This window comes from Drosophila santomea, chromosome 3L, assembly GCF_016746245.2.
Source record: "Drosophila santomea strain STO CAGO 1482 chromosome 3L, Prin_Dsan_1.1, whole genome shotgun sequence".
NCBI lineage: Eukaryota > Metazoa > Arthropoda > Insecta > Diptera > Drosophilidae > Drosophila > Drosophila santomea.
Window position 1 is genome coordinate 1,951,777 of NC_053018.2, and position 25,203 is coordinate 1,976,979.

Sequence of the window (25,203 nt, forward strand, 5' to 3'; positions counted from 1 at the left end):
GAAGGCAGCGTGGCATTTTTATGCAGCACGGGAAAAACAAAGACGGAAATGTAAAAATAATATAGTTTTGGTACAAAAGGTGTATTTTACAGCTCTATGAGACCTAAGCCTAGGAATCTTGTGATATATTCATTTTGTGGCAGTCGCCAGCGAATGTTGTATTTTTATATCTTTTAGAAGGATTTATTCTTTGATTCAGCTGCTTTTTAGATTGTTTATGTGTCTGTCATTGATATGCTTTGAGTTCAGTTATTGAGTATGTTGTGTGTTCGAACCGATCGCATCCCCATTAACCTTATTTGTAGACGATTTGGGGGAACTTTGGGGCATTCCCATAGAGACCCTCTGATTCCCAAACTTGAATGTGGGACTCGCGCGTTAGCACCACCAAATGCTGATGGGTTGAATAGCAAATGCTGAAATGAAGGCAGGGATAAGATTTGAATTTAGTCGATTATGGTACAACCTCTTTCTTACCTACGAATGGGCGATGTGCCCGTGGTCAGTTCACTGACGAAGCTCAGGTTCCAGCTGGACCAGAAGCGCACGAATCCTCCCTCCACGGCAGTGGCTATCACGTTGACACCCACTCCTTCTTTGATGTAGGAGTAGCAGACGGCCAGGATGCGATCCTCGTGCACCAGGTGCTGCACATACCGTGCGTTCACTGAGTGCAGCCTCAGAATGGACTTGCCATTGGGATTCACATTCACATTGACGAAGTCGTCCAGGTTCTCCTCCGTTACTTCAAAACATTCGTCGGCTACGTTGAGCGAATTGGGTCTGGTCGCAGCTGCTGTGGGCTTTGGATCCGTGCTGGTGCTGGAGGATTGGGGCAAAGTGTGTACCGTGACAATGTCTCCGAGCGTAGGACTAATGGCCACATGCGTTATTGGAGACTGATGAATCTCTGCCGGGCGGGCAATCGTGCGCACATAGCTCCAGCTGAGAGCAAATGAAATATGAGTACTTTTTGAGAGAAGATTTATGTGTGCACTTACTCATTGAGATCCCATATGACGGCAATGCCATCGCGGCCGGCAGTCACAGCGATCTTAAACTCCACGGAGAGGGTAATACAGGTAATCTCGTCGGTGTGTCGCACCAGCAACGTGGGTCCCAGCCAGTTGAGATCGGCGCCGTCCCTCTGGAAAGCATCCCCGCCGGAGGAAGTGCTGGACGAGTTTACTGAGGAGGCAGAACTGGTTGGATGCAGGTTGCCTGCCTCATCTGACCTCTCCGATCCACCGCCGCCGATTCCCTTGCTAGTCATCTTCCGAAAGGCTGAGTTGTAGGACAAGCTGAAGCCACGGGCATAGCTCTGCCTGCTCTTCGCCGAGGCTCGCTGCTGGGAATCCAGTCCTCCGGTGCACTTGTAAACACTAATCCTTCCAGATTTATGGCCGAACCAAAGTTGGTTCGAGTTTACATCGCATCCACAGGCAGTGATGTCGTCAAAGGTTCCATTGTGTAGGAGGTTCTTTGGCTTGGCCTGTGGCTTGTTGAGTGGCTGGATCCTCACAATGCGATCATCGTAGCCCCAGGAGATCACGTTGTACGTATCCGGCTCAGCTCCCTGCATCACACTGGCTCTGCCAGGAAGAGCATATACCACGTTGGTGTTGCAGAAGCTTACCAGGTGCTCGGTGCCTGGTATCTTGTGGATGTTTGCCCATGAGGGAGCTTTCAGCTGCGGCGATCCAGCATAGACGCCCCAGCGCAGACCTCGTACGGTAGACACTATGGGTTTGTCCACCAGTGAGTAGTCCAGCGGCTTGGACGCCGGATGAGAAGACTTGAAAAGCTGTCTGGGCATCTGACCGTATGTCTTTACCATTGTCTTGACTGCTTCCCGTTCGATGGGATCGCTGATCTCGGAGTCCAGAAACACGGCGTAAGTCTGAGGAGGAATTCAGGAGAGGATAAGCATCTATATGCATTGCACAGGATATTATCACTTACTGCTGGGTGAAACACATTGATGGCCTCCACGGCACTCTCCCCGGTCTGTTTGTAGCCGAAGATCAGGTCTATCCAGTTATGAATCTGATTGCGTACCAGTTCCGATTCCAAAGCCTGGCGGTGGATTAGGACGAATAGCCGGGAGTCCCGCTGACTCCACGGTGGTAGTGAGACATCCTCCACCCGCTCGCCATTTTGCCGACAGCCGAACTTGAAGCGTTCGAAGTTTTCAAACATTTCCGGCAGGCAGAAGAATTCCGGAATGAGTTCCTTCACATCGGTCGGACTATCCCGGCTAGCTAACGACCATGTGGTGTTCAGGGCATGGAAAGTGCGATCCGGTAAATCGAAGTCGTTGTCCTGGTAACGCAGAAAGTAGCTGGTAAACGGAGGAACCCTCACCAGGAAGTGGAGCACAGTGCCGGAATTCGAGTAATGGGAGCTGTAGTGATAGGGCTTAAGGATCAGGGAGCCCATGGTGGTGTTGGTACTGTCTATGTACTGAAAGTAGAGATGCCAGATAGGTTAGGTTTCAACGGATTGCTGGATAAGATCGTTACATACTGTATAGTTGCTGATGTAGTGCTTCTCGTTCTCCTCCAGCTGCACGGCAATGGGTCGTCCAAGCCGCCTGAAGTTGTGTCCCTCCCGCAGATCCAAAACCTCCGAGTTGTAGTTGGCCAGCACCCAGGGAAACACTGGGTACTGCATGAGATCGTTGTAAGTACGGCCGGAGATCTGGTTGAGCGTCATCAGGTACTCCCAGTTGGTCAGAAGACCTTCGCGCCACTGCTGGGTGATGGCGAGTACCTTGGACTGGTCGGGCGTGGCTACGATTTTATCACAGAATACCTCGCGCATGATCTTCCAGTCGTCGGCGTTCTGCAGCGAGAAAAACAGCGACTTGTTGGTGTCCAGTAGAATCTCGAAAGCCGTCTCCTGGTGCTGGTAGCGCTTCAGCCAGATCTCGGTTATGTTGGCGATATCACAGTTCACGTTGAAGTACCGACACCGGTAGGTGGCCAGAAAGTAGAGCTTCAGATCGGTGATGATGATCTCGCCCTCGATCTCCCCGTCCACGGGCAGGAATTTGGCCGCAAAGTTGTACAGGATTTGGGAGTTCAGCGATATGTTCAGTTGTTGATCATAGCTGGCTATCAGGTAGTCCAGAGGACGCACATATGGCTCTAGATCCTCGCGATGTCCTTGTCCCGGTCTGTATTCGTTCATAAAGAAGCGTCGATCGATGTCCAGGTGGCAGCGACGTAGACGAGTGTGTACTCGAGAGGGTCCCTCGGTGTCGTCCAGTTCCCAAGAGCTGGGGATTGGGTTTTATGTGAGGTACAGCCTGTGGAGACTCTTTAAGCTTACTCACCACTCAGCTCGTTCAGCAGAGTGCCAAGGAGCACCTTCGTGGGTCATGCGACGTATGATTTCCAGCCATTTGGTGTATGTGTATGTATCATCGTAGACTTTCATGTGACACATCAGAGCCTTGCGCTCAGCGTTCTAGAGAAGATCCAAGGATATTATAAAAGTGGAGTGATTGGAATATTACGATCACTCACCTGTAGTTCTGCTACCTTTCTAGTGGTCACCATGGAGGACTCAACGCATTGCTGGACCAGTGGTTCAAACCTGTACACGGTCTTCTCGAGCAGTGTCTTCTGTTTGGCCGCCATATTATTACGATTCTGATCTAGGCGATCTAGCTCATGGACCAGATTCCATGAGGAGTCATTCTCCTTGATGCCCAAGGCATCGCAAAGACGCTGCAGGTTTTCAATGGGCTCCGGCATGTCCTCCAGCAAGGAGAGCCAGAGTAGCGCCTTGATCATCTTAGCATCACAGATAATAGCCCGCTGGAACTCATCCTGTTGGGAACGCCATAGGGCATCCACAATGTAGGAGCGCAGATCCCGTGGACGCGAAGGTTGAAGCCCCCATGCGATGAAGTTGTTGCATCGCTGATTGCTCGAGATGCCGTAGGAAACGAGCAACTGAAAGAGGGCCAGCTCCTGGGAACTGGCCACATAATTGGGTCCGGAGGTCTGGCCCACACCTACGGTGAAGAACTGGGTGCAGCGATCTATCAGGAGCTCCACCCGGGTCCGCAGTTCCGAGTGACTCAGGGAGGAATCGTTGGTCGCTGCAACGCGGAAACTATTGGGCTCAAAGAACTTGGTGAGCCACTCCAGCTGAAGTTGAGCCTGGGCAGTTCGGAAGCTTCGCATAATCAACTGCGGTTGCTTGTCCTGGTAGAAGGATAATAGGTTGAGGATGTCCCAAACGAGCTAAGGAGGGATGAAAAAGGATGTTCTCAAAATTCCATTTGGCTCATTCTGTGTATACCCACATTTATCTGACCAACAGAACGCATTGCCCGCTCGCCAATATTGGCCAGTAGTTCCACAACGGACTCATCGGCATTGGATTGACCCACGCGTAAGGAGTAGATCTTGTAGAGGGCCTTCACCGAGCACTGCAGTAGTCCTGCATCAATCAGACACGTCTGATCATCAGGATTCTAGGAGGAGAGGATGTCCATTAACACTCAAAAGAATTATGAAAAACACTCAAAAGAATTACCTGCAGATACAGCCGTAGGAGTGCCTTGAATACCCACTGAGGATCTGTTCCTTCTGCGATGGCCAGCAGGGATTGGAGTCCAAAGCGCTGGCGAATCCTTAGAGGTGCCTCGCAACTTTGAACATCCGTCAGGCTACAATGCATCCCGTTGATCCAAGCTAGACAGGCCTCAAACATGCCTACGTCACATCCGTGGATGGTCAACTGGTTGGCCAAATGCAGAGGATACATCAACTTGGTGGCGGCGTTGAGTTCACCACTAGGCAGACGCTTTGTCAGCACATCCACCAACTGAATGATGGCCTGGCGCACGGCGCAGCTGCGCTGGTTGGCCAGAACCAAAAGCAGCTCCAGTTTTACGTAGTGCCGGGTGACCACATCCACCGATGAGTCCGGCAAAAGGCAAAGAAAGTCCTTCAGCAGGATGAGGAGGCGCTGCTGCAGTCGGATGATTCCCAGCTGATCATAAAAGTCCGTCTTCCTATTCGGCAGCGATGACTGACCTGAGCTGGGAGTACTGTGACCCGATGGCTGCCAGATTTTGCTGAGATGCAGATGCGGGTGGATGCGCCTTCGAGCGATCTTCAGCGGGCTCCTCTTCGGACTGTTGGCATTGGTGGGATGTCGTCGCTTAAACTTCAGACGCCATCGAGTGGCCTCCACGGGACTCAGCAGTCTTAAGGCGGTCTTGTTGAGATTCGAACAGTCGGCCATCTGGTCCAGCTGCTCCTCGAATTCGTTGACAGCTTTCCTATAACCAGATGTACTGGCATGAAGTCGTCTCAGTTTCTTGACCCTTTCCGCTCGCTCGGGATCCAGTTCCTGTGGCTGAGGATGCAACTGCCTGCGCAGCGAGGTGGTTACCCTGCTCAAATTGGCTGCCACCAGGGACCGTTCCTTTGCCGGCTGTTGAGCCGTTAGAAGGAAGTAGAAGTGCGTGCGATCGTGGGTCACATAACAATCGCTGGGCTTGTGGAGCAGCAAGAGAAGTTTCATGATCTCATCCAGCATGGAGGAGTCAGGAGGCGATCCTGAAAACACGGCCAGAATCTGGACAAAGCACTCGGCGGCATAGGGTGAAATCTGAACCGGACTGGGTGACTCTATCACATAGACCTTGCAGAGATTGAGGAGTGCTCCCAGCAAACCGCATTTCTGAAGCTGCTCCATATTGAAGTCCCTTTGCGGATGCTTGTCCCTGGTCAGAGCCAGAATGCAGCGGAAGAGCATGTCCAAAACATCGGAGTGTGTTGCTCCGGATCGGTGCCAGTCGGAGTAGCGCTGCAGCACGGTCAGCATCAGGCGGGGATATACCAGTGTGGCCATCGTGTTGTCATTTACATTAATGGATTCCCCCTTCCTGGTGATCAGCACCTGGGAACAGGCATTGTTCACAATGCTCCGGAGCAACTGGACATCCTTTGAGCACTTCTCCGACTTGATGACGTAGCCGATTAGAGACAGGTAATCCTGTCGTTGGAACTCCGTGTACAGCTGAGCATCCGAGTGCGCCACCTGCAACAGCAAATCCAGAGCCAAGGCCTGAGTACTCGCATTGCCTGTGAGCTCAACAATCTGCAAAATGAGCATGTTAAAAACGGGTTTTCCAGGAGGCTAGTGACAGACTTACCCTGGCGAAGAGATACAGCAGCGTGGAGAGTCCACCGCTTAGGGATGTGGCCGACTGAAGGGTCTGCGGTTGGTGCTGCTGCAGTTCCCCGTACAGCATGTGGCCGTGGGGCTGTCCATAGCAGGCCATGTCTAGTTCCTGGCTAGCATCGTAGCTCATCACCAGATCCGGCTGCTGGGCGGTGTACACGAGGACTCTAGCCTGTCTCAGATGGCGCATGCAGTCCAGATGGTTACCGAAGTTTGAGGACGCAAGCTTGCCCAGGCTTACGAAGCCATAGTTTGGCTTCCAGTTGGCCACTTGGCACTGGGTGAATTCGGTAAAGTCCGGTCCCATGGCCGTGAGATTCATCATCAGCAACGGATCCACCAGTCGACGCCTGAAAAGGATCACGTTCGAGAGGGCATATCGAGGCGCCGAACCATCAAGGGTGGATCGCGAGGAGGAGCTGCTCCCGGGACTCCTGGTCGGTTGTCCTTCACCCAGAGCCAACAGTTGAAAGCTGTGCACCCGAGTGAGCTGACGAAGATTGCGGAAGGGCAACCGCATGGTGTGTTGCTCCAGACCATCAAGGAATATGCTGATCTCCACGGAATCTCCCTGCTGCTGCAGACCGAACACCAAATGCATCCACTTGTGGCGTGGTAATCGCAAATGCTGGAGCTGTACAGCGGAGCCCTCAAAGTATCCACCTGTTGAATCCGGCGCAGTTTGGTGGCCATTGAGCAGGTGCATCTGGCCGAAGCTGTTGAGCAGCGCCAACTTGGTCTGTTTGAGCGCCTGTCGAATAGTTCCTCCATTGGCCGCCTGAGTGTTGGCCGATATTACGGATGCCGTATCTGCATTGGCATCTATTTGCTCCTCCACGCGAATTGGAGCTAGTTGCTCGTTTGGTTTGACCAGCTCGAAGATAAGCTGCATGTTGTGGCTGATGTATATACTGACCATGGCCTGGTTAGTTCCCAAAGAAAGCAGGTGGAGTTTCTAAAGAAGATTGGGGTGAGTTATGCTGTCTAAAGGAGGGTTGTTCTCCAGCTTACTGTTAGATCCTCTCCAGAGTAACGAGTTTCATCGTCGTTAAACTGCATGGAGCTGCGATGCATCTGCTGCCCTCTTAATTCCAGCCAGAGGGATAGGGTCAAGCCATCCGGTTGCCAAAGACGGGTCTGGGTCACCGGAAAAATGCAGGCAGCCCGCGTGAAGAGGGTGCTGGTTTGGCATTGCTGGTGGTGCAGGCGCACCCTCTCTATCTGCTCGCTGATGAGCGGCTCCGAGGTGACCACAATCTTGCCATCAGTGGTGATGGGAAAGTCCAGCTCCATGCATGGCTGAGCCCTTCGCAGCGATCCGGAGGAAATGTGGTGCATGTGCCGCATTAGCAGATCCACTGGGGGTTGCCTGGAGGCCATGATGGAGTAGTAACACTGCAGCACCTCTGGTGTGTTCAGATGGGTAACCAATTCTAGGATCGATTGCTGCAACTCTAAAGGGTAACCAGATCAGATATGGAAGGTCAATAACAGGTATTTCATAACTCACCCCTCAATCTCGGATCGCTGCAGCTCAGAATCGGCGCGAATCCTCTGAGCAAGCATAGAGGACCACCGAGATAATCCCTGATGACGAACAGCCGGTTGGCCAGTTGGGTGAGACTCTCTGTCCATCCGTTTGGCTGCTTGATGCAGAGCAGAGATAGTTCCGCCAGCATTTGCACCACCAGCTGGCTGAGACCTTGGTGCATGATGTGGCTTCGATAGCGGGAGGATGGCTGAAACGGGGTCCACGACGATTCGTTGGCGGCCAAGACGCCGCCATTGAGCTCGCACTCGGATTCACTGAGGTCAGCGATTTCGCCATCTGCCTCGTAACCCTCGTCGGCGGTGAGGTAGAACTCGTGCTCATTTTCGCTGAGCTCCAGTTCGCTGTCGGCGGCACAGCTCAACGAGGCCCGGGTGGAGAAGTAATCCGCATCCACGCCCGCATTCACCTCACTGGAATTGGGTCTCCGTCGCGGAGTAGGCGGAGTGGCCAGGGAGTTCTTGGCTGGCAGTTTGACGGTCTGCAATCTGGGCAGCTCCACGCTGCCGCTGTTAAAGGATCTGGCACGTGGTCGTGGCTGCTGGGAATCGCCGGAGGGACTGTTCACCACGCCCGTCGGCTCCTGGTGGGTGCTCGATAGCTCGGCGATCTTGAGCAGGGTCTGCAGCGTCTGGATGACCGCATTGTCCCGGGCATGCTGTTCGCCGTGGTCCGACCAGTTGTCCGTGGCATGGCTCAAAATGATGGCTCGAAGCTTGCGCAGGTGCTTCTGCATCTTCTCCACTGTGAAGAAAGTGAGATAAGCCACGGATTAGTGGTAGATATGATGTGGTTATCGCTTCTATCTTCTTTCTTCCGCAATCTGGAGCAAGTCGTCAGCGCTGGGCGAGCGCCAAAGCAAAAGTGTCGCCTCTTGTCTGGAATGTATCTCGTTTCGGTGCCTATCTCTGTCTCTATTTGCCAATGTATCTGTGCCTTTAAATGTGTATCTGTCTCGGCGATGTTGTAACTTGTGTACCCAGAAATTCAATCCCAGCGGGCAGAGCCTTGTAAATGCCGCGTATTATACTCCAGCCGACCGACTGACTAACTACTGTCTGCCTAGCTGGCTTATAATTAACTCTCCTAGTCCGCAGCCACAATCACAACCACAACGCCCCGTTATTAGCCAGAGTCTAGAACCTAGAATCCGGAGCTGGATTGGCGGTGAATGTGGGTGCCTTGTTCTTGTCCCACTTCTAGGGCTTCTCCGAGAGTGCTCGACTGTTGTGCTTTGTCTATTTTCTATTGCCTATTGCCTATTGCCTATTGGCAACGCATTAGCCGCGGAATGCCGTGGAACCCACCAGTTAGGCGGTTCATCAGAGGGAATATGGCAGGCAAGTGATGCCCTTTCCTTTTTGATACTCTACTAATAGGGATCTAAGTAAAAATGTTGTTTAACTGAAACCAAAGTATGATATATCATTGGAACTTCCTTTTTATAACTAAATACGCCTGAGCACCTTTGCATATCGCACCACATGCTAAGCATACCCGCTTTCCTCATCTGAAAAGGTACTCAACCGAACAATCTCTGACACTTACCTTCTTCGTTTTGGAAACCCTTGATGCAGATGGCCATGGTCGCCTCGAAGAGTTTGAGCAAGAGTTTCTTGCATTCGCCATTGGGTTCGTATAAGCAGAAGAAATCCGCATCAATATTAGCACGTGTCGGTGTGTTGGCACTTTCGCCGCTTCCTGGACTGCCGCCGAACAGGGATCCCACAATGCTAAAGAGCTTGTTGATTATGCCGTCGGCTGTGGCCACTTCCTCCTCGCTTGGCAGGATCAGGGAGTTGGTGGGAGCGTCCTTGCTGGACTGACTGCCACGTATGTCAAAGAGCATCGTACTCTCATCCGGTTCGCAGGCGAGCAGCTGCTGCAGGAACGAGGGAGTGGCCATGTCCCGCGAGTAACTATCGTAGTTATCAATCACAGATGCGTAATCCAGTGTCGAGTCCGCGTAGTCCGAACTGGCAGCCGTTGTGACCGAGACTGAAGTGGAGCCACCGAGTGGCAGCTGCGAGACCAGGGCTTCCAATGAACTTGAGCCGCAAATGCCTGTGGCTGTGGGCGTGGTTGCGGTGGAGGATGGGGTTGGCCCCATTGTGGCTTTTGGCAGCATGAGGAAACAGCCCAGGGCGTTATAGTTCAGCCTTAAGATGTCGAAGATGTTTTTGTCCCCATGCCGCAGCTTCTTCTCCCCCAGGAGCAGCTCGCACGTTGGCGTCTCCACCTCACCCTCATCCTCGTCGTCCAGCATTTCCACGGGTATGGAGTAGATTTTAGCAAACTCGTTGTAGAACAGCTGACTGGTTTTCAGGAGCTCAAAGTTCAGCGTCCATTGCAGGGCGGTTATGTAGAGTATATCCGCGGCCTTGTGACCCTCGAGCTTGGCAGGATTGGAGCTCTCATCCAGCCAGAACTTGCTGCGCGAGTGCTTGGAGCACTTGTGCAGCAGAGCCTGGAAGAGCTGGGATGCCCTGTCACTGCTGTTCAGCTGCAGCTGGATGAGTCTCCTGCTCAGAGTGATCTGCTCCTGGCTGTTCTCGCCCAAAAAAGCTATGTTATCAATGCCCACCTTGATGAGATCGCACACTCCCCGCTGTAGCTCGGGTATGATTAGAAGATCCTGCATGTAGCGGATGTTCTCCTCGTTGTAGAAAGCTTTGACCAGGCGGATATCACTCAGGTACATGACGAAGATGCTCAGGCACTCGTGTAGAGCTCTGTAGTTCTCCAACTTGCTCGGCAATTGAAGAGGAGTGACCTTGCTGTTCTTGCTCTTGCTTTCGCCGCCTTCAATCAGCTCTTTGTACAGCCTGAAAATGGGCAAAGCCACCTCCGCCAGGATTCCGGATGCCAAATCATACGGTAGCAGATAGGCGATATGTTTCAGGTGCTTCAGGAAGAGCAACATTCCAGGTGTGTTCATCAGGGTCTTGTAGGTATCCCTGTAGATGTTCAGTAGATCCATGTGAAATACAGGCGCCTTCAGTTTATCCTCGCATCCCGGGCATCCCTGGGGATTCCGCTTCACGAAGATGGTGTGCAGCACATTGTAGTGAAGGAATTTGTAGGCACACTTCTGATAGCTGCTGGTTAGTTGGGTGGCCAGTTGCAGGCAGGTGGCGTAGTTCCTGACATTGTAGTGGCAGCAACAGCTTCCAGTTCGGAGCAGACTCCTCACGCTGTGCTCCTGCAGCTCTGCCTCCAGGCTGGGCAGCAGATGGTACAGTTTTCCCTGGAAGTAGCAGCTCAGGGAACTGGCTCCCAGGCAATGCAGTTGAGTGCTTCTTTGTCTTTTGTGCCGCGGATGTTGCTGTTGCTTGGGCATCGCGGTGGACGCACTACTCTCCATCAGACTCTGCAGGTGCTGCTCCTGACTCGACAGATTGTCCGTCAGGCGGAGCAGCATCTTGTAGATATGCAGGAATATGGCAGTCGAAAAGTTGGTCGATTTGGCCGCCTCTTGCAAGACCTCGAAGCAGGCATCAAAGTTCCTCACATCGATCTGGTTCAACTCCCGCACGCCATCATCCACCAGGTTGTGGAGGGTGCCAAACATAATGTATAATACTCCATGAGCCAAGAGTGGACTCCTCCGATTGGCGGTCAGTGCGTAGAGGAGCTGCCCGAAGTTGCTGTTGAAGTCATGGACATTCGGCTGCTGTTGCTCCAGCACGTAAAAGTTGTTGACACAGTGGGCTGTCAATTGGAGCAGTTCAAACTTAATGATCTCATCGTTATCCCCTGGTGCATCCTGCTCCAAACTGGCACACAAGTGCCCCAGTGCAAAGTTGTGGACCGTAACGCTCAGCTGGGATTCTTGCTCCGCATCCACGCACCTGGTGAGCAATTGGATGAGCAACAGGGCCAGTTCATCACTGCTCCTTGTTGTCCCGCTGAAGTCTTCGAAACTCGATTTGATTGGATTGGATATGTGATTGGGTAATTGACTTTTTTGTTGCTGCTGGCGTCTCAGCTTTTTGCTTTGCGAATTGAGGTAGAAACTTCCGATGAACTGGGCAATGCTGGTCATGGGAACCAGCGGCTGGTTGGAGGAACTCCACTTGCAGTTGGGGAACAGGTTGATGCACAGCTGGCACAGACTCTTCTGGGATGCAATGAGCTGTAGACATAGAGAAGGGGAGTTGATTAAGTTCAGCAACAGTTGGGATCCCAGAAAGCACGTGCCTTGATATCCACGCGTAGCAGAAATGCCAATAAGTGATGACCCAACTTATTCGTGAGAAATGTCCGCAGGGCGAGAATCTTGTTGCAATCACTGGGAGTACTGAGTATTAGCTGCAAGTGGAGGCATTATCTGGAGGCATTAGTAAACTGAATCAGGAATATTTGAATATGCTTATATAGAAACCTGGGCTAGATTGTGTTGCTTGCGCAGCTGCTTGATGCACTTGTCCTGCTGCTCGGGCTCGGGCTCGTGCGTCGGACTGCTTTCCTGAGATCTCTTCGCCTCGCTGATGATTTGATAGACCTGCTCCAACAAGTAGGAACACAGCTCCTCGGGCATCAGGTTGAAGTGGCTGCCATATAGATAATCAATTAATAAACGATGATATGAATGAAAAGAACTATACGAATATGTTACCTATTTAGCCAGGCATCTTCCAAGTTCTTATCGTCCAGAAACTGGAAGTTGTACAGCAGCAGCCAGAGCCAGTGGTCCTGCGAGCATGAGAGGAGGTAAGGAGGAGAGAGGCAACCAGCGATAAGACCTGGGAATATCAATGGAATGGACGAAGGAGAGCCACACAAACCTTGACACTCGCATCTTCGAGCTCCGAGGCCTGGAGATACTGACTCCACAGTCCGATCAGGGTATCCAGCAGCAGCTGCTCCTCCTTCACCTCCATGCCGGCCATGGAGAATCACAGATAGTGTTGTTGCCTCCCAACAGGCACGTCGAAGAGTCTGCTCCGTCTGGTCAGCAGCTCCTCGGGCATCGGGCAACGTTGCGAGCGCTTGGAGCGATGAGACCAAACTGAACGCGGCGATCGCAGGAGAACGCCAGCTGTAATTGCGGAGTAGAGTCAGTGAAATACAGTCTTACTTCTAAAGCACGAAAACAGGTCACCAACGAGTAGATTCCAGTTTTGATACAACAGACCAGAAAATGTGTAGTTTAAATGAGAGTAAGAAAATTTACTGGGGTAAATGGCTGAGGAGCTTTAAACTTTTGATGTGTAAAGATGCCTGATAAGTCCGCTCTATGGAGGCTCCACTGTAACTCTTTTGTGCGTGAGATTACGTGAAGAGATCAGCGCAAAGAGGACGTGGAGTGGGTGTGTGGCGTGTGGTGTGCGGTGTGCGGAGTGGCCACGATGATTATTTGCCCAGAGGCAGCAGTCGGCCGGTGGTGTTGATAATTCGGTGCAGAGTGTGGAGTGGAAACTTTGGCTGTTGTTGCGGAAAACTATTGAGATTGCTATTTATAGCGGATCGCATCGCATCGCATTGGATCGGATCGGTGGCATTGCATCTGGATGGCTGGCTTTCGGTGGGTTGCCAAGCCGGTAAGACGATAGTGATCGCGGACGGGGTTGGGGATTGGGACGGGATGGGATGTGATGGGAGGCTTAGGGGGTTCGATGGTTGCAGTGGTGCTCCATTCGGGTAAACAGCTGGCGATGGAGCGTGTCTGAAACGGCCAGTGGCTGCGAGATAAGCTCGAAACTATGGAAATCAGGAGGAGGAGACCATCTTCATTTCCACCTTATCACATTGAGTATTTTACATATTCACATGTATGTACATTCCGCATTTGAACCACAACCACTTACACACATTTATCAACTGCGCAGCACCGAAATTATTCATCGCTCGCATTTATATAGTATTCGAATTGCTGCTAGACAAATGTGTAAAATACATCACTTATTGGCCATGGCTCACCGCGTACAACTGCAAATGTTTTGCTACTTCAGCACGACATTCCGATGGATGGTTTCCTGAAGCTCCTCATCTGGTGCGGAATCCTGGAGAAGGACTCCTGCGAGCAGATCCTCGCCAGAACTGACCGAGTTTAACACTAATACTCAAGCAAAAGGCACGGGCTGTGACGTCAGCAGGTGGTTTATCAGGGAAATCCAGCGAATGTTGAAGAAATGGCGTTTGTTAGTGCGGCTGCAATTCCAACGACTTTGTTTTTGTTGATTCCGCTTCGCTGTGTTTGGCTTTTGTGAGCGTCTGACTTTACTTTTGTTGTTGTTGCTGTTTTTGCTGTTGTTGTTGTGGCCGTCAGCTGTTGGCGAAACGCGTTCAGTGGTCGCTCGGTCCTACTATAAATCGATTTCCCGCCGATGTGAACTAAAATAATAAATATTTAAAATATTCAAGAGTGTGCAAAATAAAAAATTAATACTTGTTAAGACTCAACTGAGGCTACATTAGTTACAAATAGTTTAATATACAAATGTAAAATATGCAAAACTATGTTTTAGTTGCACATCAAATTTGAAAATTATTTTGTTTCTGTTATTTGAAATAATCCAATAAGAAGATTACGGTTTTTGCAAACAGCTGAATTGCGAATGTTATCGAACTGGTTCGATAGAACCAGCTGGCGCGTACCTGTTGCGCTCCGCAGCTGTTTTCACTTCATTCCTGTTTGTGTTGATCTGGCGAGCAGTTTGCCCTAGTTATAATCCGTTTTTATTGTTTTAAGTATACCTAAGATAAAATGCTCTGCCGCCTGGTGGGAAACAGCAGCCTGAGCGCCCGATATGCCGCCTCCATCAAGGTAAAATCCTTTCCTGATAAAAAATTAACGACCTTTCTGGAGAACATCTTCCAGAAGTGGATAGTCTAGCATTTATTTTGGTTATCTCTGCAAAGATTAATTGCTTAAATAATCATGTGATTGTAAGGCGACAAACCTGTTTTCCAGCAAAAACATATCAACAGGTGTTAATTCAACAAGTTCCACAAATAGATCCGTTCCAGTTATACCATTTATACACACACTTTTAATTTAGTGTTTAGTGTTTTGCTGCCAATTGAGATAAGGAATTATTATTAAGACGAATCCGCACGAGCCAGCCACTCTAAAATCAGCCCACTGATACCATTTACCCCCCTGGAACAATCCAAGCGAATTAAAAATAGGCAAACTTACGTAACGACTATGCACAAACAAGCCACACGAACGCTCACTTATACTTACCCATAGAACACCATCGTATCATGGACAAACCGCTTTTTATGCTAATAGTCCGATCATTTGCAGGCTATTGCGTGCTACTCCACGTCGGGAAAACAGCGAAATGGCAAGATCTACGAGTCCGCCATAGATGCTGTGGCCGATGTGCAGGATGGTGCCCAGATCCTCTTCGGAGGATTCGGAATCTGCGGCATTCCGGAGAAGATGATCAACGCCCTCAAGCAGAAGGGAGTCAAGAACATCACGGGCGTTTCCAATAATGGAGGTATGCATAAAGTGAATATTTATTACTCTTATTAATTTGAAATCTCTTCCAGGTGTGGATGACACTGGTCTGGGTGTCCTGATCAAGCAGAAGCAGGTGGCCAAGGTGATTGGCTCCTATGTGGGCGAAAACACGGAGCTGGTGCGTCAGTATCTGGAAGGAGAACTAGCCGTCGAACTGACCCCTCAAGGAACCCTCGCGGAGAAGATCCGCGCTGGAGGAGCCGGCATTCCGGCCTTCTACACGCCCACTGGCTACGCCACTCTCGTGCAGGAAGGCGGTGCACCCATTAAGTACTCCAAGGATGGCAAAGTGGAGATATCAAGCGAAAAAAAGCCCGTGAAGGAGTTCAACGGAAAGAGCTACGTGATGGAGGAGTCCATCTTCGCAGACTTCGCCTTTGTGAAGGCCCAGAAGGCCGATCCCTTGGGCAATCTGGTATTCAACAAGGCGGCCAGAAACTTCAATGCACCCATGTGCAGGGCTGCCAAGATCACCGTGGCCGAAGTGGAGGAAATTGTGCCCATCGGAGCCCTTTCTCCCGATGAGATCCATGTGCCTGGCATCTACATTAACCGCATCTTCAAGGGTACCGACTACAACAAGCGTGTGGAACGCTTGCGCATCACGGAGCCCAAGGATCCCAACAAACCAACACCACCACCAAATCCCGCCCAGGCTCTACGTGAGCGCATTGCCCGTCGAGTGGCTCTAGAGTTCCATGACGGCATGTACGCCAATCTGGGCATTGGCATTCCCGTGCTGTCCTCCAACTACATCCCCAAGGGCATGAACGTGATGCTGCAGTCGGAGAACGGAATCCTGGGCCTGGGACCGTTCCCCACCAAGGACAAAGTGGATCCGGACTTGATTAACGCCGGAAAGGAGAGTGTTACCGTGGTGCCCGGAGCCTCGTACTTTGGCTCCGATGACAGCTTTGCCATGATCCGAGGTGGCCATGTGGATATCACCATTTTGGGCGCCATGGAGGTGTCGGCCACAGGTGATCTGGCCAACTGGATGATTCCCGTAAGTAACTCTAGAGTGACCCATTGGGCTTCATTACTTACAACCACATTCATTTTAGGGCAAACTGGTTAAGGGCATGGGTGGCGCCATGGATTTGGTTGCTGCGCCTGGCACCAAGGTGATCATCACCATGGAGCACAATGCCCGCGATGGTTCCCCCAAGATCCTGGACACCTGCTCCCTACCGCTCACTGGCAAGGGTGTGATCGACTTGATCATCTCAGAGAAGGCTGTTTTCCAGGTGGAAAAGGGCGTGGGCCTGACGCTGATCGAGGTGGCCGAGGGATACACCGTGGACGACATCGTCGCCAGCACTGGAGCCAAATTCACAGTGTCGCCCAACGTGAAGACAATGGGTCAAATTCCTGTTTAACGAACCACGTGCGTAGTGCCCAGAGAAGCTGATATACCTCCGCTTGAGTGATAAACGAGTGCATTTATTTTTTGTTGATCGTGTGACAAAAACATCTGTGTTGAATATATGGAACATATCAAATCTAATCCCTCCCAGCTTAACCAATTGCTTTGGCCATGTCCTTCAGGGTCTCCGAGCGATGTGCGTTGCGCATCTGCTTGTTGAGGATGTCGAAGATGCGGTTGTACTTGCTGTCGCATTCCGTGCGGCAGATGGCGCAGAACTGCGAGGAGAGCACGTGGAGTGGACTGCGGAAATACAGGCCCTTCTGCATGGTGAGGCTGTTCTTGTGGTGCGACATCATGTGCAGGAAGATCTCGATGATGGCCATGGTGGCTCCAATGAAGAAGTTGTAGCAGAAGAGCGTGGGCACCAGGAACAGCAGGTAGTGGTTGCGGTTGTAGCCCAGGATTATGTTCTGCAGGGAAAATACAATCATTAAGTATGGAAAGCCATGCTCATAGTTTGGTATGGAAACCTACGCTGTTCACGCCATCCATTTGACAGTAGTCCTCGCGTTCGTAGCCCGGTGTGACCTTTTTGGGAACCCTGCTGGGAATGGCTGCCCCATGCCTCACTGTGTTGGCCAGCTCGTCGTCCACCTCATCGCAGATGGTGCCACGCAGATAGTGCTTGGGTACATGGAAGTTCGTGTGTTTGCGGAAGTGCACCTTCATGACCTGGTCGTGGATCGGCTCGCCGGTTTCCTCATCGTAGGCGGGTCTATTTACGCGCACGGTGTCTGTGTAGAAGTACTCCAACTCACCCGTTTCGCAGTTCTGCAAGGGATTGGACGGAATCAGATAATAAAGCTATAAGAGAGCGGACTAAGAGAGCGGCCTAAGAGAGCGGTCTAAGAGAGCGAAAGAGAGCGAGGGCGGCACTCAAGAATCGCGTGATCAAGATTTTGTTGGTCATTTATGAGGCTGAGCCTCGTGAAATTTGCAAGTCAGATTTATAAAGCACAAACAATTTTCCTATCTTTGACTGGCATACCATATTTAAGAGAACTTGCCTGACGCATTTCTCTTAAGCTCTCTTCCCTATTTCTTTATTGTTTATGAAATGTTATCGGCGGGCGAGGAATATGAAATGTGTTGATACATATATCCCGAAAATAGAATCACGTACGGCTTTCCTGATAAGATCGGCACATCGGACACCCGGGCGTATGAATAATTAAACGGCTGCGACACCTGAGATTACCAGCAGTATGGACCCACCCGACTTCTTACCACGAACATGGCTACTTCGGTACTAACTCTAGGCCCCCCAAAATCCACGAAGGCGAACAGAGCCTGAAACTCAAGTATTACTTATCAGTTTCGGTTGGAAGTCGCGCTGATCGACAGACGCCGCCTTATCGTTACTATAAAATATGGCGTGGAAATCGGGGGGCCACTCCTCCCTATCCCCATAAGTCTATTAGATGCAATTAAAGCTTATGGACGGCAGAAAATTGTAAATTGCACATGCAATTACAGACTTTTTCACTCAGTTCCGCAGCCCTTTTGTTTTTGCCATTGTGACACTAATAACTTGAGTTGCATAAGCACTGACCGGTTTGCGTGTCAAATGTGATTTGATCAGAATAAATATAATACAAAGTGAGTGAGGCTGAAATGATGATCTGCCTGATCTTTGATGGATATCGAATCAATTGAGTTATTGAGGAATATCGAAGCTATTTTGTTTGAAACCGTGTGGCATTTAAACTAAATTTAGCTTGACAACTTGTGGGCATTATGTTCCCAAGATCACGAAGGCAATTACACACAATCGCTGTCGATTTCATTGCGATTACTAAACCTTATATTCATACTAGAAAGCACAATACAATACACTTAATTACCTTATACTTAAATGCAAATGAATGTCTTCGAAATAAGATAGCAAAGGAATTTCTTGGAAAAGTACTACCACCTTAACTATATAGAAGTATAGATAGCAAGCTTTTGATGAGTTTGGCGCAAGATAAGTTAGCTACTCCCACTTGAGTTAAGATTACTTTAAAACCAAACACTTATCGAACAGTGAAATAAAGTAAATAGAATGCTATAATTGCAAACCTGATAAGTAAATTGCTATTTGAGCCCGACTAATACCCTTACTGCGTTCCCAAGTCGTTTGTGAAGTTCATAACCCGTTTAATCCTCTTTAAACTTCAGGTTGTATGATACTTTATATTGAAAGGGGTTGATTCTCCCCTTTTGATGACGACTACATAAACAAAATTGCCTTATGTCAACCGAATGTATGGACAGCCCTTTGGGCAAAAGATTGTAATGAGAGATAAGCGGTACGAACGTAAAAACAAGGCCAGTTAATCAATGTGACTAGATTATCTACACTATATTTGGCTGATGAATTTGGCTATTGCGTTCTTTTTCCGGCTTACTGAAGTCACAGTTGGCTTATTGCTGTGGTGTAATTAACTGAGATGGCCATTTGCTTTAGTTTGGCCCTGCATTTTATGGCACCTTAATTACGAGCCCGGCAAGAACCGAAAAATCCCACTGATCCCCTCTCTGTTTTTATTTGTTTTTATTTATTTTTTTTTCCGACTAAGCTAGATGGGTAAAAGTCCGAAAACTGGTTTACAGATCGCAGCTCCCTTTTCTCTTTTCCGTTTGTTTCTCGCCGCTTTTGGCCGCCTTTGGCACTTACCTTAATGGAATATCCCATGGCTGTCTTATTTGGCTGGTTTTATGTTCACAGTTATGTCTGCGTCTCGCTTTGTTTTTATTTTAGTTGGATTTCCTTGGTCAAAACTCTTTTTCGCACGAATCACACAACCGACATATATAATATATCTGCGAATTTAGACGCGAGTGTGAGTGTTTATTATTTTGTTCCACTGCAATCGGAATATTATATAGGCGAGCAAACTGTGCTACGATGGATATTTCGAAACCGGTTAAGCGGTTTTGTCTCTGCCGTTTTGCCCGTTTCACTTGCCGCCTGATTAGGGTGTTTGTTTTGGTCGAGCGGGGCGACCTGTTGGCTTTTCGATGATTTGGGTGAGCCGCAATTAAATTTGCATAGACACACTCGGACTAATGACTCAAAATACGTAGTCTCGATATCGGATTTTCACGCTTCTCTCGGTGGCTTCGAACTTTTTCCACACACGCACACCGAACAACTGATTTCATTTCGTTGGGAGAGAAGTTCATTTAGTGTAACCGCTGATGTGCCGCCAGTATATACCAGTTTTCGAAAGAGCTTTTCGAAAGCTCATTTGGTGTGACCGCTGGTGTGCCGCCAGTATATACCAGTTTTCGAAAAAGCTATTTGAAAGCTCAACACACTAAAAATACTGGAATCAAACGGGTTTCAAGTTACAATTCATTTATTTCTTTAAATTCATTTTATAAATTCTTTATTAATATTGCAAATTTTCCATAGATCCTTTTCTATTCTTAATCTTTTTTGTTTTCATCGGTTTCACACTTAGGCTTTTCAGCAGCTTCTTTCTCCTTACAGTTCTTTGTTTCTTCGTTCTTGTTTTGTTGTTCCTTCTTCTTGATGTCCTCTTCCTTTTTCTGACACCAAACCTTCAGCTCCTCGTCGTTCATGTCCTGGATGTTCTTCTCCTTGGGCGCGCATGTGGCATCCTTCTTTTCCTGTTCCTTCTTTTTGATGTCCTCCTCCTTTTTCTTGCACCACTCCTTCAGCTCCTCGTCGCTCATGTCCTGGATGTTCTTCTCCTTGGGCGCGCATGTGGCCTCCTTCTTTTCCTGCTCCTTCTTTTTGATGTCCTCCTTCTTTTCCTGCTCCTTCTTTTTGATGTCCTCCTTCTTTTCCTGCTCCTTCTTTTTGATGTCCTCCTCCTTTTTCTTGCACCACTCCTTCAGCTCCTCGTCGCTCATTGCCTGAAGACACTTCTCTTCTTTGGCCGAAGCTTTGGCCTCCTCGGCTTTCTTGGCTTGGTTGGCTAGTATCGCATCGCACTCGCCTTCCAGTTTCTTCATGGTCTCCAGTTGGGCCTCGCCACCCTCGGGTTCTTCGTCCGCTTCAATGGCTGCCTGGAGTCCTCCGTCCAATCGACGTTCGTCGCGCAATTCCACAGTCGTGACCATGAGTTCCATAAACGAGAACCGGTGATAGCCAAAGTAGCTGGAGTTCTTGTAGGGCAGGGCCTTGCCTGCTCCTGGTCCCAGCTTCTCATCGGGTCCACTGAACTGGCGGAAGGAAGAGGGTCTCACAAACGGGGCCACATCGATCCCCTCGTGGTCGACGCTGGTCGGCTGGTAGCCCTCATCCGGAGGATCCTTTGGTGGGCGAGGGGTGTTCGAGGGCTTGTTGCTCAGCTTGGGCTTATCGCTCAAGCGGCGCAGGATTACAGGTTGTATAAATGGTCGAAGTGGATACTTCGACATTTTTGGAAGCACTTTTTTTTTATAAGTTTATGTATTTTAAGTTTGCTTTTTCTCAAAACAGGAGATGTCATTTTCAAGGGTTACTATGTAAACTAAAAAAATTATGAAAAAAATATATCCGCCCTGATGTCTTAAAAGTCGATGTAAAGTAGAATGTAAGTTTTGTGTGGGAGAATCGGCTAACTAGAAATGTTGGATTCAGTGAAGTCCAAGCTTTTGCTATAATATATTAGGTAAAGAGTTTGATGATTGGCGATGAACTTTTCGGGAGGTTCAAGCCGATCAGAAAACTGGTTAGGGTCTTAATTCTGGTTATTATTATTTGCTCTTGAAAGTGCACACAATATTTTTTGGCATACATTTCGGATTGCTGCACTCCGGCTTCCCACGTTCCCTGTGTTGGCTTCTGATACGGCCGATTATCGTACAATTATCTTTTCAAGATTATCAGCACGGTTTACGAACGAGAGGTGTTGAGCGGCTTCGACCGGGATCCGAAATCTAGTATCCGTCCGGTGGGCCAGGCAGTCGGTTGGTTCCCCAAGAAATCTGGTTAGGCCAGGAATTCGCAATCGCAAAAAGATCTTTGTCTCTTTGGCGCCTTAATTACGTGTGATAAAAGATTTATACGCCCGCCTAGCTCAAGTAGCTTTATCAAATATTCGTTCGCTACTTTATCGCAATGAAGTGAGTCGTCTTCGTATTCAACGTATTCTTCTGGTCCCGAGACCGTAAAAAATAAGCTAACTGATGCGCAAACATAATAAATGACAAACCATTAGCCACAACGAAATCCCGGACTAAGAAATTATACATTTTTATGACCTTTAATTTTGAACCAACAACTTTTTCGAGGATTCTCCTTGAGGCATATTGTTTTACGACGCATACCCAGTTATCGATCAATCAATTCACCCCAAAAACAACTTTTAATTGCTCCCCCAACAGCGACAATATAAAAACCGTGACGGTTTACCCAAAAACATTGGAATTAACGACCCCAACAAAGCCAGCGAATGGCAGTAACGATGATTACGATCCCCACCAGCACCGCGAACTTAAGAATCCCACTACGTAAGCATAGATTTTCCACTCTGCGGAGCTCAAGGAATTTATTATTCTCTGGTCTGTTCTTCTCCAGAAACTTTCAGACATTTGCCCACTTCCTGAAGGCTTCCGTGGGCACTGGAGTCCTGGCCATGCCCAGTGCCTTCGCACATGCGGGATATGTGAATGGCACCCTGCTCACACTGATCATTGGCTCGCTGGCCCTCTACTGCCTGCACATTTTGGTGGGTTTGCCTTGAGTCACAACGAAATTCGCTTATTTATATTCTATAAACATTTGATTTACAGATCGAATGCATGTACATCTTGTGCAAGAGGCAGCGCGTTCCATACGTCAGCTTCTCGCAGGCCATGAATCTGGGACTCAAACAAGGTCCACCCTGGCTGCGTTGCTTGGCGCCCATTGCCGTGTAAGTGAAGTAACTCAGGGAAGCAATTGTTATCTGTACATTCTCTTATTTATTGATTAACTTTCTAAGTGTTTTTTAATGATTAACCTATCGGGTAATGAAAATCTTATCTTGTTGTTGATCAATGGGTTTTTACTACGATTTATTATATCATTATCTATAATAACAAGCCTAATAGCACCCTAAAAAATGGGGGCACATCCCAAAAGAGACTGGTGTTCATAGAATATTGGTTGACAATATTATCTGAAAAGGCTTTATTCAATTGCATGCTTAAGTTGCAAAAGCTTACCAATCTAAACAATGTCGTTAGTAATCGAGTTGTTTACTTGTTTTCTATATATGACAAGTATTTTCACTTGGTGCTATGTTTACAGCTTAGGCATAAAAAGTAATATATTTATATTTGAAATAGTTTTATTCTCTCTCAGTCCCTTTGTAGATGGCTTCCTGGCCTTTTACCACTTCGGCATCTGCTGCGTCTATGTGGTTTTCATAGCGGAGAGCATAAAGCAGTTGGTGGATGAGTATCTGGTGGTCTGGGATGTGCGAATACACATGTGCATCATAATCGTGCCACTTCTGCTGATTTATAGCATCAAGAATTTAAAGCTACTGGCGCCCTTTTCCAGTGCAGCGAATCTCCTGCTTCTTGTAGGTGAGCTTTCTTTTAAATTGGCCTATCCTGTTAAAGAAAGTAGTTACTAAATTACCCTTTAACTTTCTAGGTTTTGGCATCATTTTGTACTATATATTTGAGGAGTTACCTCCTCTAAGTGAACGAGATCCTTTCGTGGCCGCCGGAAAGTTGCCCACCTTCTTCGGCACAGTACTCTTTGCACTGGAAGCAGTGGGTGTGGTATGTTCTAAATATATTTTACAAATAATGCAATTTAAGAATTTCCCTTGTTTGAAAAGATTCTGGCAATTGAGGAGAACATGGCCACGCCAAAATCCTTTGTGGGCCCCTGTGGCATTCTGAACAGTGGCATGTCCATAGTGCTGGGCTTGTATGTTCTGCTCGGCTTCTTTGGCTACTGGAAATATGGCAATGAGTCCGAGGGCAGCATTACACTGAATATACCGCAGAACGAAATGTGAGTTCCAAATGCTAGCTTAATGTAATCCACTTATTTTGAAACCCCCTTTTAGACCCGCTCAGGTGGTAAAGGTGTTCTTTGTCATCACTACCTGGATATCGTATGCCTTGCAGGGCTATGTGACTGCCCACATCCTGTGGGATAAATACTTGGCCAAGCGCTTCAAGGAAAGCAGGCAGACATTCTATGAACTGCTCTTCCGGGCCTTAATTGTGCTGCTCACTTGTAAGGAATGGAAAATTCGAATGAAATACACTCATTAATGAGTTTTGTACATATTTTCAGTTGCCTGCGCTGTTGCCATTCCGGATCTTTCGGTCTTCCTGTCCCTGGTGGGATCCTTTTGCCTCTCGATCCTGGGCCTCATCTTCCCCGTTCTACTCCAGATCTGCGTCCAGTACACCGAGGGCTACGGACCCTTCCGGATAAAATTGATCATCAATCTGCTGCTCTTGGGCTTTGGCATCTTTGGCGGAGTTGTGGGCACCTATGTGAGCATTGTGGACATCATTGCGGTGTATAAGTAAACTTCGAATTCGATGCGGTTCAATAAACTGTGCATTAATTTACATTTGTTGATGTGGCAACAAGATTTATAGCAATTGGCCGTAAACAATGTTGGTTTATGTATTGCATAGCCGAGCAGATGCCAAAGACATGCTGCCAAAGTAGACCAAATATTTTTAATTTTAATTAAAAGCTTAGCACAGGTCTATACTCGGTTCGTGGAAAATGTGCGGGGGAATGGGAAATGCAGTCGGGAAAGCCGGGAAAGCTGGCCAGTTGCAACGGACTGTAATTAAATGCAACCGCAATTAACACAAAAGCGCCGCAGGTCAGCAAGCCAGACACAGAACTCCACAACCTCCCCTTCCGCAATCCAGCTGCATTTTATTTACAATGTTTTGCTCACAGGTTACTGACGACGCTCTCCTGCATCCTGCGTCCTGTCCGCTCCCCTCCCCTCCCCACCCCTTAGCAGCCATCCCTTGGCTGTCTTTTGCTGGCATGAAGGCCACAGAGTGCCGGACTGAGCCGCAATGACCGCCGGCCCTAAGAAGCCAGAGCAAAGCCAAACGGACCAACGACTGGATGCCACAGCGAGGGCGGATAGAGAAAATCGGATTAAAATGACTTTAAGTCGATTTTTAGTCTCAGCAGTAGATTTAAAAAGGCGTTATACGTTAGATTCTACCTTAAGTTGAGCATATCACTGAAAAAGTCATGAGTCAGAACCATCTGGTTCCCATTCTGTATATTCTTCTTATTCGTATAATAACAATTAATTTTGTTAACATTTTTAATCATTTTCAAGAGGCCCTCGCTTCTGTCTGCAGACCCCCGTTGCCGTCCCTTGAATGTGTTGAAATGTCGTTTGCTTTGTACGTTTAATTACTCTTTTGACGGAAATAACACAACATTCGTGTATTTGAAATTGGCAACAAGGAACTGCAACAGTGGTCAAGAATAGGGAGCCGAGGGGCAAGGGGTGGGAAAGTGCATTTGGAAATACCGGAAAAATGCGAGAAAAGCCAAATCTTGGAGTGCGAGAAATTGAACAACTTTCAAGTGAGCCACAAAATTCG

General features: G+C 48.7%; 5 protein-coding genes across 7 annotated transcripts; 2 read left to right on the forward strand and 3 right to left on the reverse strand.

The window, feature by feature from the left end:
• Positions 1 to 210: 210 nt before the first annotated feature.
• LOC120447569 (lysosomal-trafficking regulator) lies at positions 211 to 13,978 on the reverse strand. The gene is made up of 18 exons (XM_039629029.2): positions 13,682 to 13,978; positions 12,547 to 12,800; positions 12,378 to 12,454; positions 12,144 to 12,312; positions 11,960 to 12,070; positions 9,308 to 11,894; positions 7,721 to 8,503; positions 7,222 to 7,664; positions 6,182 to 7,165; positions 4,552 to 6,126; positions 4,319 to 4,489; positions 3,531 to 4,256; positions 3,338 to 3,471; positions 2,527 to 3,280; positions 1,963 to 2,463; positions 1,002 to 1,900; positions 478 to 945; positions 211 to 416 (listed from the first exon to the last, which is right to left on the reverse strand). Exons 2-18 carry the CDS (start codon positions 12,649 to 12,651, stop codon positions 296 to 298), a joined length of 10,608 nt encoding a protein of 3,535 aa, XP_039484963.1. The 5' UTR covers positions 12,652 to 12,800; positions 13,682 to 13,978; the 3' UTR covers positions 211 to 295.
• A 396-nt stretch (positions 13,979 to 14,374) lies between these two features.
• LOC120447572 (succinyl-CoA:3-ketoacid-coenzyme A transferase, mitochondrial) lies at positions 14,375 to 16,743 on the forward strand. The gene is made up of 4 exons (XM_039629034.1): positions 14,375 to 14,528; positions 15,015 to 15,213; positions 15,266 to 16,242; positions 16,301 to 16,743. Exons 1-4 carry the CDS (start codon positions 14,469 to 14,471, stop codon positions 16,613 to 16,615), a joined length of 1,551 nt encoding a protein of 516 aa, XP_039484968.1. The 5' UTR covers positions 14,375 to 14,468; the 3' UTR covers positions 16,616 to 16,743.
• LOC120447575 lies at positions 16,659 to 19,813 on the reverse strand. Of its 3 annotated transcripts, none has more exons than XM_039629038.2 (3): positions 19,325 to 19,813; positions 17,140 to 17,436; positions 16,659 to 17,075 (listed from the first exon to the last, which is right to left on the reverse strand). In XM_039629038.2, exons 1-3 carry the CDS (start codon positions 19,340 to 19,342, stop codon positions 16,755 to 16,757), a joined length of 636 nt encoding a protein of 211 aa, XP_039484972.1. In that variant the 5' UTR covers positions 19,343 to 19,813; the 3' UTR covers positions 16,659 to 16,754. The 3 variants fall into 3 exon arrangements, with proteins under 3 accessions (XP_039484972.1, XP_039484973.1, XP_039484974.1); XM_039629039.1 differs by lacking the exon at positions 19,325 to 19,813 and adding an exon at positions 17,893 to 17,916; XM_039629040.2 differs by lacking the exon at positions 19,325 to 19,813 and adding an exon at positions 17,789 to 17,897.
• A 178-nt stretch (positions 19,814 to 19,991) lies between these two features.
• LOC120447574 (axoneme-associated protein mst101(2)) lies at positions 19,992 to 21,127 on the reverse strand. The gene has a single exon (XM_039629037.2). The coding sequence runs from the start codon at positions 21,037 to 21,039 to the stop codon at positions 20,080 to 20,082; it is 960 nt and encodes a 319-aa protein (XP_039484971.1). The 5' UTR covers positions 21,040 to 21,127; the 3' UTR covers positions 19,992 to 20,079.
• A 430-nt stretch (positions 21,128 to 21,557) lies between these two features.
• On the forward strand, positions 21,558 to 24,188 carry LOC120448459 (proton-coupled amino acid transporter-like protein CG1139). Its single transcript, XM_039630476.1, has 9 exons — positions 21,558 to 21,726; positions 21,988 to 22,113; positions 22,181 to 22,331; positions 22,396 to 22,517; positions 22,949 to 23,175; positions 23,246 to 23,376; positions 23,436 to 23,614; positions 23,670 to 23,842; positions 23,903 to 24,188. The coding sequence occupies exons 1-9, from the start codon at positions 21,722 to 21,724 to the stop codon at positions 24,142 to 24,144; spliced, it is 1,356 nt and encodes a 451-aa protein (XP_039486410.1). The 5' UTR covers positions 21,558 to 21,721; the 3' UTR covers positions 24,145 to 24,188.
• Positions 24,189 to 25,203: the final 1,015 nt, after the last annotated feature.